Below are 15566 nucleotides of genomic sequence, written 5' to 3' on the forward strand. Positions count from 1 at the left end.
TAGTAAATTGTTAATTGGTAAATTAAAGCACTCAGATATTGTTATTTTTCCTTTTATATTGTTTTAAAGGATAATCAATCAATCAATCAAGCCCTGTATATCCCATCGCATAGCACGCTATCGGTAGGGTCGAAGGGTGGGATGTAGGCAAGTCTTTCCTCTATCCTTGAGAATAGAGAGGCTGCTTCCAGAGAGACCCTCGGCTCATAAAAGAATATAAAATTATCCCTACTTTATTTTTTAACATGCCATCATGAATGGGCCCGGGATGAAATCTTTCTGTCACATCTTTAAATTCTCTTTAGGCCCCATTCATTGGATATTCACCTTTTTATACTCTAAAAATTATAAAATAAATTATATAAAGCAAACATAAACAGCACTTAATATATATTTATCACCCTGATTCATTTTAGTCATATTTATGAATTAAATTATCTTAATCTTAAATCTATAATATATATAAAAGAAACCATAAAAATCTTATGTGTCGTGATTTTGCCGCTCCCTTTTTTTTAGAATCACCAAATTTTCTTGATTTTTAAATGAAGGTCTCTTATGAATTTGACCCGAATCCACGGGTATAGGTCTCATCAAACCCAGATATTTTTTAAACAGGTTATAACATCTCACTAAATTAAGACCTAATCTCACCAAATATTTGATATAAAAATCATATAAAGTAGGGATATACTAAAAATTAATATTTGATTTATTTAGAAAAAGATATATATTATTTATAATTAAAAAACTAACTTTATAATAAAAAAAATAAACGGGTCTTGGGTCTCATCAAACTCATATAGCTTTTAAACTGGGTTACAACGTCCCATTTATTTGTGAAACTATTAATCATCAAACCATAAGTATATTATTAATTTTCATACAATAAAAAAATAAAAATTCAAAAAATAAATAAATATTAGAAACAAATAATATAAAACAACCCCCACAATACGGGGGATAAAAACTAGTAATATATATAAACGAAACATTTAAAAGCTCTCTGGTTGCACCCAACATTCTCTCAAGCCACCATATTGCATTATATTAAAGAGGTTTCTCATGCACTTAACCCAAATTCACGGGTATGGGTCTCACCAAACCCAGATATTCATTAAACGGGTTATAAATCTCATTAAATTAAAAAATAATCTCAACAAATATTTGATATGAAAATCATAAAAAATAGGAATATACTAAAAATTAAAATATAATTTATTTAAAAAAGATATATATTATTTATAGTTAAAAAACAGTTTTATAGTAAAAAAAATAAATGGGTCATGGGTGTTAGCCACAGGTCCGAGAACCCGGCTCGAGCAGCTGAACCAGAAAACCAGGCCCGATATGAAGAATCACAAGACCTGGCCCAGTTTAAAGACTCACAAGACCTGGCCCATTTTGAAGAACCGACCCAGTCTTGGGCTAGCCTAGTACAAAATGATCCAAACAATTGAGCAAGTCCAGTTCCAGTAATTCCCACGTTCACATATGTTGCAGTTTTATTTCTTAATTAGTTTTGTTTATTTTGTTTTTCAAAAGCAGTTGTTTATTTCCCTAAAATGTGGCTACGTGGGTGGTTATTGTTTTTCCCTTTTGTATTGTAACTCGTTAACGGAATGAGCAGTTTTTGGAGTTCCTAAATTTTGATTCTCTTGTTTTGAGAATTATTTTCCATTGCTATCCTAATTGTTGGCAGAGATTAGGAGGTGATCTTGGAAGCTAGTTTGAATTTATGTGGTGTATCTGTATCATAAGTTCACATTAGCAGTTGCCCAACGAACCATCGAGTGGTGTAACCTGTATCTCGAAGGTCCGTTGCCCATTTATAATCACAGTCGTCGGGTTATTCGATCCAATCATTAAGCTTTTGGCTACCATTTGGTATCAGAGCTATGGATACCCGAAGTAGTACTGAAATGAAGAAGATCTTAGAAGCCATTGAAAATGATAAACGGGAGATGACCCAACAGATGAAGATGATGCAAGATCAGATCCAAGAACTAATTGTCTCCCAACAAACAAACAATGAAGATGATGAAGAGGGGTCTGTCAAAAATAACCGTCATAAAAAAAAATTCAGGGGGAGTGGTACACATGAGGGTTTTGGCACTTGGCACTCTAATGATATCAAGGTGGACATCCCTGAATATGATGGTAAACCAGATCCCGATGAGTTCGTGGAATGGATACGAACTGTTGAAAGGGTTTTTGACAATAAACAAACTACTGAAGATAACAAGGTCAAGATTGTCGCTCTTAAGTTACGTAAGTATGCATCGACGTGGTGGGCTAACACTTGTAGGAAACGTGAACGACTTGGAAAAGAAAAGATCCGTGCTTGGCCAAAGATGAAAAAAAAATGAAAGAAAAGTTTCTGCCCGCGCACTATATTCAGTCCAGCTTTTCTCAATTACATTCTTTGAAACAAGGAACGGGTACAGCTGAAGAGTATTCTCGTGATTTCGAGTATCTCTTAATGATGTGTGACATTCCAGAGGATGATCCCCAAACACTGGTACGTTATGTGGGACATTATATTCGATGGGACTGTCTTAATGTTACAGGCCCAATTTTTTTGGCCTAAATTGGAGCGCTATATGGGACATTATATTCGATGTTGTTTGCCTTGTCATCAAGCTAAGACTCACACACTTCCCCATGGTTTATACATGCCACTACCAGTACCAGTGGCACCGTGGGAAGACGTTAGTCTCGATTTCATCACGGGGCTGCCCCGTACACCACGTCAACGGGATTCCATTATGGTGGTTGTGGATCGTTTTTCCAAGATGGCTCACTTTGTTCCTTGTCACACTACTTTCGATGCAGTCCAAATTGTCACTCTTTATTTCCGGGAGATCGTTTGTCTTCACGGGATACCCAAAACCATGGTTAGTGATCGGGACGTCAAGTTTCTTTGCCATTGTTGGGTGAACCTATGGCGTAAACTGGGTACTTCACTTAAGTTCATCACCTCAAGTCACCCACAAACCGACGGCCAAACCGAGGTCACCAACCGAACCCTTGGGTCTTTACTTCGGGCCCTCATCAAAAACAATTTGAAACAGTGGGAAGACCTACTTCCACAAGCTGAATTTGCATACAATCGAGCTCCTAGTAAAACGACAGGCCTCAGACCCTTTATGGTAGTGTATGGTATGAACCCGAAGACACCTATTGACCTTGCAGTTCTGGATACCACTACTAAGTTCAGTAAGGAGGCTGGTGAGTTAGCTGCCGATATCAAACGCTTGCATCAACAGGTTCATGATAAGATAACTAAGAGTAATGAACTTCTTAAGTATCGAAGAGATAAGGGTCGAAAACACATTTTATTTCAGCTTACAAGTTTGAGGACAAACTCTTTTGAAGAAGGGGAGGATGTTAGCCAAAGGTCCGAGAACCCGGCTCGAGCAGCTGAACCAGAAAACCAGGCCCGATATGAAGAATCACAAGACCTGGCCCAGTTTAAAGGCTCACAAGACCTGGCCCATTTTGAAGAACCGACCCAGTCTTGGGCTAGCCTAGTACAAAATGATCCAAACAATTGAGCAAGTCCAGTTCCAGTAATTCCCACGTTCACATATGTTGCAGTTTTATTTCTTAATTAGTTTTGTTTATTTTGTTTTTCAAAAGCAGTTGTTTATTTCCCTAAAATGTGGCTACGTGGGTGGTTATTGTTTTTCCCTTTTGTATTGTAACTCGTTAATGGAATGAGCAGTTTTTGGAGTTCCTAAATTTTGATTCTCTTGTTTTGAGAATTATTTTCCATTGCTATCCTAATTGTTGGCAGAGATTAGGAGGTGATCTTGGAAGCTAGTTTGAATTAATGTGGTGTATCTGTATCATAAGTTCACATTAGTAGTTGCCCAACGAACCATCGAGTGGTGTAACCTGTATCTCGAAGGTCCGTTGCCCATTTATAATCACAGCCGTCGGGTTATTCGATCCAATCATTAAGCTTTTGGCTACCATTTGGTATCAGAGCTATGGATACCCGAAGTAGTACTGAAATGAAGAAGATCTTAGAAGCCATTGAAAATGATAAACGGGAGATGACCCAACAGATGAAGATGATGCAGGATCAGATCCAAGAACTAATTGTCTCCCAACAAACAAACAATGAAGATGATGAAGAGGGGTCTGTCAAAAATAACCGTCATAAAAAAAATTCAGGGGGAGTGGTACACATGAGGGTTTTGGCACTTGGCACTCTAATGATATCAAGGTGGACATCCCTGAATATGATGGTAAACCAGATCCCGATGAGTTCGTGGAATGGATACGAACTGTTGAAAGGGTTTTTGACAATAAACAAACTACTGAAGATAACAAGGTCAAGATTGTCGCTCTTAAGTTACGTAAGTATGCATCGACGTGGTGGGCTAACACTTGTAGGAAACGTGAACGACTTGGAAAAGAAAAGATCCGTGCTTGGCCAAAGATGAAAAAAAATGAAAGAAAAGTTTATGCCCGCGCACTATATTCAGTCCAGCTTTTCTCAATTACATTCTTTGAAACAAGGAACGGGTACAGCTGAAGAGTATTCTCGTGATTTCGAGTATCTCTTATTGATGTGTGACATTCCAGAGGATGATCCCCAAACACTGGTACGTTATTTAGGTGGCCTTGAACCTAGAGTTGCTAATGTTGTAGAGTTACATTCTTATCAGACCCTATCAGAATTAACGTTGTTGACCCACAAGGTGGACTCACAACAACGAGCCAAAGGGAAAATAGACCTCAACAGGCCTACCTTTCGCTCCAACAATTACCAGAAACCTGCACCTAACCCTAAGCATGATACCCCTTTAAACCCCAAAACATCTACAACTTCCAATGCCCCCTTTGAAACCCATAAAGCACCACGCAAATGTTTCAGGTGTCAAGGATTAGGACACTTTGCCTCTGATTGTCCAAACAAACGCATCATTTCTCTTGCCGATTTTGAACTTGCCAGTGGATATGAATTTGTTGTTGAACCGTCGAGCGAGCCTGCAACAACTGTTACAGTCGAGGAAGAAGAGATCGGCCCTAATAATGGTGATTGTCTGGTGGTTAGGCGAGCATTGAGAAGCACCCCTACTCGAGAGGAGAATGTTCAACGTGAAGAATTTTCCATATACGTTGTACAATTGCAAATAAGGTTTGTACGGTGATTATTGACGGGGGTAGTTGTGCTAATGTGGCATCACAGACTATGGTTTCTAAGTTGAACTTAGTAATGGAACCACATCCTTCACCATATGTCATTCAATGGCTGAATCCAGGAAACGGCATTCGTGTTTCACACCGAGTTTTGTTGTCTCTAAGTATTGGTAAAGTATATGCAGATAAGATTTCGTGCGACATCATTCCTATGGACGCTTGTCATGTGCTTCTCGGTCGTCCATGGCAGTTTGATCGTCGAGCAATGCACGACGGTTACCGGAACACTTACTCGTTCGTTCACAAGGACCGAAAAATAACCCTCACCCCTATTTCCCCATCCAACCAATCCACAAATCCACCACCTCCTTTGAGCACACTGCTCAAAGCAGAACAACACGAGTACCGAGATGTTAAAGAAATCATTCTAATGGGCCTTGATGGCGAAGAAGACCAGCCACAATCAACACCACACCCCCTTATCCAACCCTTGCTACAGTCTTACACTCATGTATTCCCGGCCGAGATTCCATCAAGGCTGCCCCCTGCACGATCGATTCAGCATAAAATCGACCTTGTCCCAGGAGCTGTCCTTCCTAACAAACCAGCCTATCGTACCAATCCAAAAGAAACACTCGAGATCCGAAAATAAGTCGACGCCCTTCTACAGAAAGGGTTAATTCGTGAGTCACTCAGCCCTTGTGCAGTTCCAACAATACTTGTACCAAAGAAGAACGGTGAGTGGAGGATGTGCATGGATAGTCGATCCATCAATAATATCACCAATAAATACCGTTTCCCAATTCCCCGATTAAATGATTTGCTTGATGAAATTTATGGTGCAACCATGTTTTCTAAAGTCGACCTGAGGAGTGGGTATCATCAAATCAGAATACACAAAGGGTATGAGTGGAAAACCGCATTCAAGACAAAAGAAGGGTTGTACAAATGGCTTGTCATGCCGTTCGGGCTTTCGAATGCACCGAGCACGTTCATGCGGTTGATGAACCATGTACTTAAACCTTTCTTGGGCAGATTCATTGTTGTTTATTTTGATGATATACTTATCTATAGTCGAACCGAGAGTGACCATCGAGCACATTTACAACAACTGTTTGATGTCCAATTCCGGGAAAAACTATATGGAAACTTGGAAAAATGCGAATTTGTTACCAAGCAGGTCACTTTCCTTGGTTATTTAGTCTCTGCTAAAGGAATAAAGGTAGATGAGAAGAAAGTACAAGCAATTCGGGATTGGCCGGTCCCTCAATCCATTCAACAAGTCCGCAGTTTTCACGGGCTCGCATCTTTTTATCGTCGTTTTGTGAAAAAATTCAGTACTATTGTAGCCCCAATTACTGATATCACAAAATCAAACAGTTTGTTTGGAGCCCCCAAGCATAATTGGCTGCCGATATCAAACGCTTGCATCAACAGGTTCATGATAAGATAACTAAGAGTAATGAACTTCTTAAGTATCGAAGAGATAAGGGTCGAAAACACATTTTATTTCAGCTTCCAAGTTTGAGGACAAACACTTTTGAAGAATGGGAGGATGTTAGACACAGGCCCAAGAACCCGGATCGAGCAGCTGAACCAGAAAACCAGGCCCGATATGAAGAATCACAAGACCTGGCCCAGTTTAAAGATGTCACACCCTCAAAATCCACTAACGGAGTTTTACCGTCAGAGGGTGTGAACTAACAGGATCGGAATCATTAGTTATAATCAAACATCATATTCAAAGTTTTTAAACCACAAATATTAAAGTTTAATGAATGCGGAAGCGTAAATCATAAGCCAAGTGTTGCGTCACGCATGACGACTTAAAGCCAAATTAATAAGAGTTTAAAAACAAGTTTTCAAAACGATAGTGTTCAATGAAATGCATGTCCCTATACCGCGTGCCCGCCTCGGCTACCTGAGAATAACATACTAAAAGTGTTAACACAGGGTTGGTGAGTTCACATATATAAATAAAGGAAAACGTTTACGTTTAAGTGTTTGCGTTTGCGTTACCAGATAATGTTAAGTCAATTATATATCAATAGGTAGCTAGCCTATAAAACAAGTATTACTAAGTGTTCGACACCGAAGCTGACTGTTTATCATATGCCTTGCCACCATGTCAACCACGACCATGGTAATGTGTTAGCCAAGATTACACCCACTCGAACTACAGTCGAGTTTAGAGTTGGGTGGGGTTTCTCAAACCCAGTAGTACTACTCAACAGTGACTCGCTATTATCCAAATATTAACAGGTTCGATGTTATGAAGGACTTTGGTTGGTTTGTTTACCACTTAGCCTTACAAGTGATATATAAAAACTAAACAAAATCTACAGCGTTGGAGTATGTTATCTCCCCCAAATAAAAGCGTTTAAAAAGAGTAAAAAGGGGACGTGAAACTCACTGTTTGCGAAGAATTCAAAAACAAGTCAACCGAGAGACGCGCGTCACAGAAAATCCTCACTAGCGATTTTCTAAGTATTGGAACTATTATTGAGTCTCTAGACTTAGCACATAATAACTATGCATGAGATACGTTTCGTGCTTCGTTTGTGAATTATGTGTGACTCGACAAACACATTGGTGACACGTTACATGTGTAAACAACTACATAAGTATCAAGTACTAACATTGTACATTACTAGTAATTATTCCCCACAAGGGAAATTTAGTCAAAAACATAGCAAATATCGATCAACAAACACGTTTCATGTATTTTCACATAGTTCAGCAGCTAGTTTTATCAAGACAGAATTCTACTTGGAAAGATTACTCAATTCAACAGATTATAACATATCAATTAATTTACCAAAAATCGTCACAAAAGAACACATGAGCTAGGTTTCCATAACTATTTTTATTGTATTTTTATTCCACATAGATTTCTCACAATAATCAAAGCATTACAGTAAACTCACAGCAGTCAAAATCATGCGCAACAGAATGATATTTCTTATTCCTGTTAAGTGGAAAATTCAATTAATGCAAGACCAATTGGGTTAGATTCTTAACTAAACATTTTAACTTCCAGAAGTGGAACCAACCCATTTGGTATTGTAGTTTATGAGATATGATAATTTCAAAACAGCTTAACAGCAGACCTCACAATTCAGAATTGCACTACAGTTTTGTAAAATAATAAAAGTTAACTTTTATACGTCCAAAAATTACAAATTTGGACTCTTTAGAAACTAGACTCAACCTAGTACACTGTAGTGTTAATAATTTCGACCAATTACCACATTAACATCCAGTTACAGTCGTCTAAACATCAATTTAACAATCTGTCCGGTACCAGTTTACATCAAAACTCAACATAACAACAATCTATGAACCATAATCCATGCATATAACACTCTAGACACAAGATTTACCAACCATGCATATCAATTTTACGTTACACACATAGTTAGGGTTTTACTTGAAAGTTTAAAATCAAAGAACAAGTAATTAACAAGCAATTGTAACACAACTAGTTATCAATTCACTAGCAAATCATCATCAAACATGTAATCAAACCCTAACTCATATTAATCATCAATTTCGAGAATTAGGGTTTTGATTAACCCATTCAATATTAAAATTAAACACATAGAATGCATATAGTAGTTGTTAATTACCTTCCTAGCACCTTAATTCTTCAACAAAACTTGAAACAAGGTTGTATGTATGTGTGTGTGATGTGACGGCAGCCAAGGGGGGAAGAGAGGGAGAGAGCCGATCGGTTCTTGGGAGGGGGAGGGAGTGTAGGGTTTTGTTAATTATTATAATAATAACATGTTACACAATGGCCCCTCTACTTTTAGTTATTAATTTTCTAGTGTAAACAATTAGTTCTTGCTTCTTGTGTTTAGCATTACACATAACATATCAAGTAACATATATGTTAACACATAATTATCACGTATTTGTTGTTTTGATGTTTGTCGTTTGTTCACCAATTGTTTGAGTCGACTCGTGTGCGTTTCGGTGCAATCCCGAAAGACTACATGTGTAGCGATTGTCAAGCGTCATTTAAAACCCTAGTTTAAATGTAATGAGATGTGCGTTATAGATCAAGTGATCTTAAGTTTGAATTGACGGAGTTTGGATTAACGGAGTTAACCTGAAATTGACGAGTGTTACTGTTGGTACATAAATGTCAGTATTTCATATGTCTAGTGTCTGTAATTGAGTCTGTAATATTGTTTATGTATTTGTTTGTTTAAAGCGAAGTTGTTGACAAGTTCGCCTAGGCGAACTTGTTAACCAAGCGAAGTTGTTGACAAGTTCGCCTAGGCGAACTTGTTGAACGAGCGAAGTTATGGACAACTTCGCCTGAGGCGAAGTTGTCGTGTATTTATATAGGTTACGGATTAACTTTTTAGGTGTGGTTAATTTACGTGTAATTCAGTGAGTCAAGTGACGTGAGGTCGAGAGTCTGTAAGAATCACGTGTTGAGTTATTAATATAACGTGTGTTTGTTCGTATCATATTCGTGTGTTTGTGTGCTTGTGTTCTACGTCCGTAACGATCTACACAGGGATTCCGCACCTGTGTATATCGGGATATCTCGTGTGATCCGTCCAGGGAACCTACAATTGGTATCAGAGCAATTGCTCGATTGTGTGGTTCGGGATATTCACGCGGGTGTAGAATTCGTCCCATTTCGACTATTCACGGGACGAGTTTTTGGTGTTTTTGCTCATTCTAGCCTCCTACCAGTGTGTTCAAGCCTTTAAACCGTCAAAAACGTCGTTAAAATCCGATTTTCAGATCTGCAGAAGTTTAAGTTCGTCAGGCGAAGTTGCTGTTCATCAGGCGAAGTTGCCGTCAGGATACGTAGGGTTTCAGCGAAGATATAAGGAGAAGCGAAGTTATTTACAACTTCGCCTACCTCCTCAACTTCGCCTAACTCAGCGAAGTTCTCCTCAAGTTCGCCTAGCTCAGCGAAGTTTTCTTCAAGTTCACCTACTCTCTAAGTTCGCTTACCCTAAGCGAAGTTATTCTCAACTTCGCCCAGTCACGCGAATTTAAGAAAGATCCAGCGAAGTTATTACTTAAGCGAAGTTATCCTTAACTTCGCCTACAGTACTGTTCAGAGGAAATTTTTTAACTTCGCCTACTCAGAATTTTTCGGGTTTCTTAGTCTTCAAGAAGGATGTCGTCGATTAACATTTCGGAGCTTGTAAAGATGGAAGTTGAAGCGGGGTCAGCTACAAAGGCCCCAAGGTTGCTGAAGGGAACCGATTTTGTCGCGTGGAAGGATCGGTTCATACAATACGTTAAGTACCAGGATGCGAAAATGTGGGTATGCATCCAAGATGGATATATTCCACCAGTCATGGAGTATGAGGGTCGAGACCAAATCAAGAAATACAGTAAAATGGAAGAGGAGGAGAAAAAGATGTATGAAGCCGAAAGCAAGGCTCATGCTGCAATCACAATGGCTCTTCCACAGGAGATCCTCCATACGTTCAGAAAGTATACATCAACTAGAGAGCTTTGGGAAGCTCTTGAGAAGAGATTTGAGGGGAATGTAGGTATTCGGGCTTCAAAGATAAAGTTGCTCAAAACTCAATTTTCAGTCTTTAAGTACTTAAAGAACGAATCTCTTGATGATATTATCACTCGATATTATCATCTAATGACTGAATTGAGTAACTACTCCATTTCCTACCGAGAAGAAGAGATTGTGGAAAAGCTTCTCGATGCCCTCCCACCAAAATGGGAGATGTATACTGTACTGATGAGGGAAGACAAGGACTTCCCTACTTATGATCTTGAAACCACTGTCAACAAGCTCAGAACTTTTGAGCTTAATATGGTAAGAAAAGAAACATCTATGGATCAGGTTCAAGATCCAGGCATGTACGGTGCTAAAGCAAACTCCAATACAAGTTCAAAGACTGATTCTGCCGCCTACTACTCGAAGGGTGAGTCGGGTGCCAATTCTTCACAGGAGGGGCATGTGTCAGTAAACTCAAATGGGGATGTTTGCTTTGTTGCGGGTGGATCAAGTGGTACTCAACAGACAGCAAGCAAGAGTAGTGGATCTTCAAGTTCCTCAAGCAATAATTACTCTAAGATGCCAATGAGCGTCAAATCTGCTGAAGAGCAGTTTGGCCTCTATGCTTCGTTTATTGCTTCATATGAAAACTATATTCAAGGAAAGGTTGTTGATCCAGCGATGCTGGATGAAGACTATGACCAGATCGATGCTGATGATCTGGAGGAAATGGATTTACAATGGCAGATGGCCATGATAGTGAGGAGAGTGAAGAAGTTTATGAGAAAGACGGGGAGAAAGTTTGTTGGTGGCAGGCCAGGGTTCGACAAGTCTAAGGTGAGGTGCTATAACTGTCAACAAAACGGGCACTTTGCCAAAGAGTGCAGAAACGAGCGAGTTGAACGTGGTCATGGCCGGTCTGCACAGCACACTGGGAGCAGTAAAGAAGTCAATGCCATGATGTCCAGAGAAGCAGGTGAATACAACTGGAACCTGCATTCGAATGAAACTAGTGAGCAGGCAAATATGGCTAAGGTTGAGAATGAAGAATGTGAGTAGATTAACGGAGAAGAGAAAGCTACTGGTAAGGAAAAAGCTTTCATGGCAGATAACAATGATCAACTCTCCGAGGTAAGTTCTAAATCTATTTGTACTAAATGTGAGAATTTGTCTGAGCAACTTGCTACCATAACTGATCAGTATGTTCGTTTAGATGCTGAATTTAAAACTCTTAAAGAAGATCATCACTTTATGAAAGCAAGAGAAAATAGTTACAAAGTTAAAATAAAAGCGTGTGAAAAAGATGTTAAAAGCTTAAAAACAAAACTTGCTGAAAAAATTGAAGTAATTGATCTAAGTTATGAGGTTTTAGAAGAAAAGACTAAACTGATTGCTGAACGAGAAAAGCAGATTGCTGACCACCAGGTGAAAGTGGTGGAACTGAACCGAAAACTTGAGCAGTTCAGAAATTCCTCAGCTATTCTTGATCACCTTGTTAGTGATCAAGGTACCTCTGCGAAGAGGGGAGGAATTGGTTATCATGAGGTTCCACCACCTTATAACCACAACTACACTTTTAACCCTAGTGTTCAGAAATCTGTTGATTTTGAAGTTCCTCAGACAGTTCCAATCAAGGTTACGAGTAAAGAACCAAGTGTTAGTAGTGGCGAAACGAGTTCGCCTGTTTCAAGTGTGAAAATTTCTGTTACAAGTCCAGTCTCATCAGATTCGGATAAGTTGTCCGAATTGGGTAAGACAAAAGATAAGGTAGTGTTACCCACTGGTGGAGAAAAATATAAAACTTATAAAAAGTGTACTCCACTCAACCCGTACGTCCCACCTTATGTGAGACGAACGGCCCGTAACACAGCCTCGACATCCAAAACAACCTTTGAAAAGAAAATGGAGCATAGGTGTTGTTTTAGGTGTAATAAGTTAGGACATCTTGTTGCAGATTGCCCTCTGACGCCAAAATTCAGAGGTGTGAGGCCTATTAAAACTGAGCGTAAGCCTAATGGTAATTTTAATACTGCTAAAAATGAAAACCCTTCAAAGTTCCGAAATGTAACTAATTCAGGTTTTCACAGAAACAAACCTCAGTTTAACAATGCTAATAACCAAACCGTGAGATATAATACTTTTAATATACATAGGTTTGGAAGGCCTCACACTCAATTTCCAAGGAGATTTCCTAATAGGACTGACAGGAATTATCCAGATGCTAACTTTGGAAAGCAGAAGTACGGGATATATAGATCCAAGACCAATTGGTCTTGGGTCCCTAGATTCTAATCCTTTGCTTTATTGTGCAGGAACAGTTGAACAGGGCTGCCCACAGTCTTTGGATTGTAGATAGCGGCTGTTCCCGGCACATGACGGGTAACAAATACTTGTTGCACGACTTAAAACCTGTTCAAGGAGCGAGAGTTAGCTTTGCCGGTGAAAGTGGAGGAAGAATTACTGGAAGAGGAACGGTGTCCAATGGAAAAATGACTCTTGAGAATGTGAACTTTGTAGAAGAATTGAAGCGCAATCTGCTGAGTGTGTCGCAGATTTGTGATAAGGAGTACACTGTTCATTTCACGAAGAATGAGGCGATCGTGTTGAAGCCTGGTTTTCAGATACCAGACGAGTGGATAGTGATGAAAGCTCCACGTGATACAAATACTTATGTGATGGATATGAGGTCTACTGAAATGGCCACGGAAGAATCATGTTTAATAACGAAAGCAAGCGAATCGGAATCCGAACTGTGGCACAGGAGGATGGGGCACATTCATCTTCGGAAGATGAACCACATTGTCAGGAATGGACTTGTGATGGGCGTTCCCTTGAAAAGTTTTAACTTTGAAGACAAATGTATAGCATGCAAGAAGGGAAAGCAACACAAGAAATCCCATCTCACCAAGAAGGTCAACTCTATTGCCAGTACTCTAGAACTGCTTCACATGGATCTCTTCGGTCCCGTGAATGTAAAAAGTCTAGGAGGTACTTCTTAGTGCTTGGTGATCACTGATGACTACTCGCGATATTCGTGGGTATATTTTCTGAAATCGAAAGATGAGACGGCTCAAATGGTGAAGAATTTGATTACCAAAGTTGAGAACGTCATGGGTAAAACAGTGAAGTTCATCAGAAGTGACAATGGAACGGAGTTCAAGAATTTTGAAATGGAGATCTTCTGTCTTCAGAAAGGAATTGAACACCAATACAGCGCTCCGTATACTCCGCAACAGAATGGAGTGGCTGAAAGGAAGAACCGAACTTTAATTGAAGGAGCCAGAACTATGCTGGCAGATTCGAAGCTTCCTGTGATGTTCTGGGCTGAAGCAGTTGCTACAGCCTGCTATGTTCTGAATAGAGTGTTAACTGTTAAGAGACTTGATAAAACGTGTTACGAGCTTATGCATGGAAGGAAGCCCAACTTGAGTGGTCTTGAACCATTCGGGTCCCCTTGTTCGATCTTGAAGACAAATTCTAAATTTGGCGAAGTAGCCGATGAAGGAATCTTAGTCGGTTATGTTGTTGGTACTCCCAACAGACGTGTCTTCAATACTTCGACCTGCAAGGTGGAGGTGGTGTGTAACACCGACATCACAAGTTACCAACCGCCAAAACCTAGCAATGGACCTGCTGAGCTTTTCGACTATGTTAAGCTTTTTAAGACGTTTAACATACCGGATTTGGAAATTTCTGAAGAAGAAGAAAGAGTTGCGACGAAGATGATACTCGATGAGGAAGAAAATCTATTGCAAAGACAGCTTATTGATAAATGTCAACCTTCCTCATCAAACACTATGGTACCCCTGCTGCCTCAACTGAAGAAGAATTTATCAATCCTTTCACTCTCAGCATGAAACAACCATTGATGAGATCTCTTCTAATTTGGAAGATAATTTGCATGTTGGTTCTGTTCCAACCACGAGAATTCATAAAGATCACCCTTTGGATAATGTAATTGGTGATGTGTCCTCCGGTGTACAAACAAGAAGTAGCTTGAATGAACACACCTGTGTTTATACAAGCATTAAGAAGACAGGAATAATTAATGAATGCCTGTACACCTGCTTTATAAGCCAGATTGAACCAAAGAATTATCAAATGGCTTTAAAGGACAGCTCGTGGGTCGAAGCCATGCAAGAAGATGGAAGTTTGGACTTTGGTTGAAAAACCAAAGAATGTGCATGCGATAGGCACAAAATGGGTGTTTAAGTGCAAGAGAGATGATAAGGGGATTATTATAAGAAACAAGGCGAGGCTAGTCGTTAAAGGTTTTAATCAACAAGAGGGGATTGATTATAACGAAGTGTTCGCTCCTGTCGCCAGGTTGGAAGCCATAAGATTGTTTTTAGCGTTTGCTGCTTATGAAAAGATGAAGGTTTTTCAGCTAGATGTGAAGAGTGCGTTTTTGAATGGGAAAGTTGATGAGGTTGTGTATGTTGAGCAACCTCCGGGTTTTCCTGACCCAGACTTTCCAGATCACGTGTACAGGTTGAGCAAGGCGCTGTATGGATTACATCAGGCACCTCGTGCCTGGTATTCAACTTTATCGGATTACTCGCTCGAGAATGGTTTTGAAAGAGGGAAAATTGATAGCACATTGTTCTTCAAAAGAGATGGAAGCGACTTCTTGCTGGTACAAGTCTACGTGGATGACATTATATTTGCTGCGTCAAAAGTCTCCATGTGTCAGGAGTCTGAAGCCGTCATGAAGAAAAGGTTTGAAATGAGTGCTATGGGTGAACTAACTTTCTTTCTAGCATTGCAGGTTGATCAGAAGAAGGACGGGATGTTCATTCATCAGACGAAGTATGTTCATGATGTGCTCAAGCGCTTCAAGATGGAGGACAGTTCTCCATATGATACTCCAATCTGCGTCAATCACAAATTGGGTGCTGAAGTAGACGGTGATGCA

The 15566-nt window shown here is 39.6% G+C and overlaps 1 protein-coding gene across 1 annotated transcript; it reads left to right on the forward strand.

Annotated features, from left to right (window-relative positions):
- Positions 1 to 5230: 5230 nt before the first annotated feature.
- Positions 5231 to 5806, forward strand: LOC143571540 (uncharacterized). Its single transcript, XM_077056936.1, has one exon. The coding sequence runs from the start codon at positions 5231 to 5233 to the stop codon at positions 5804 to 5806; it is 576 nt and encodes a 191-aa protein (XP_076913051.1).
- The last annotated feature ends 9760 nt before the right edge of the window (positions 5807 to 15566 follow it).

Source organism: Bidens hawaiensis, unplaced genomic scaffold (assembly GCF_021521415.1).
Source record: "Bidens hawaiensis isolate Kalapana, Puna unplaced genomic scaffold, B.hawaiensis_p1.1 tig00025391_1, whole genome shotgun sequence".
In the NCBI taxonomy this organism is placed as follows: Eukaryota; Viridiplantae; Streptophyta; class Magnoliopsida; order Asterales; family Asteraceae; genus Bidens; species Bidens hawaiensis.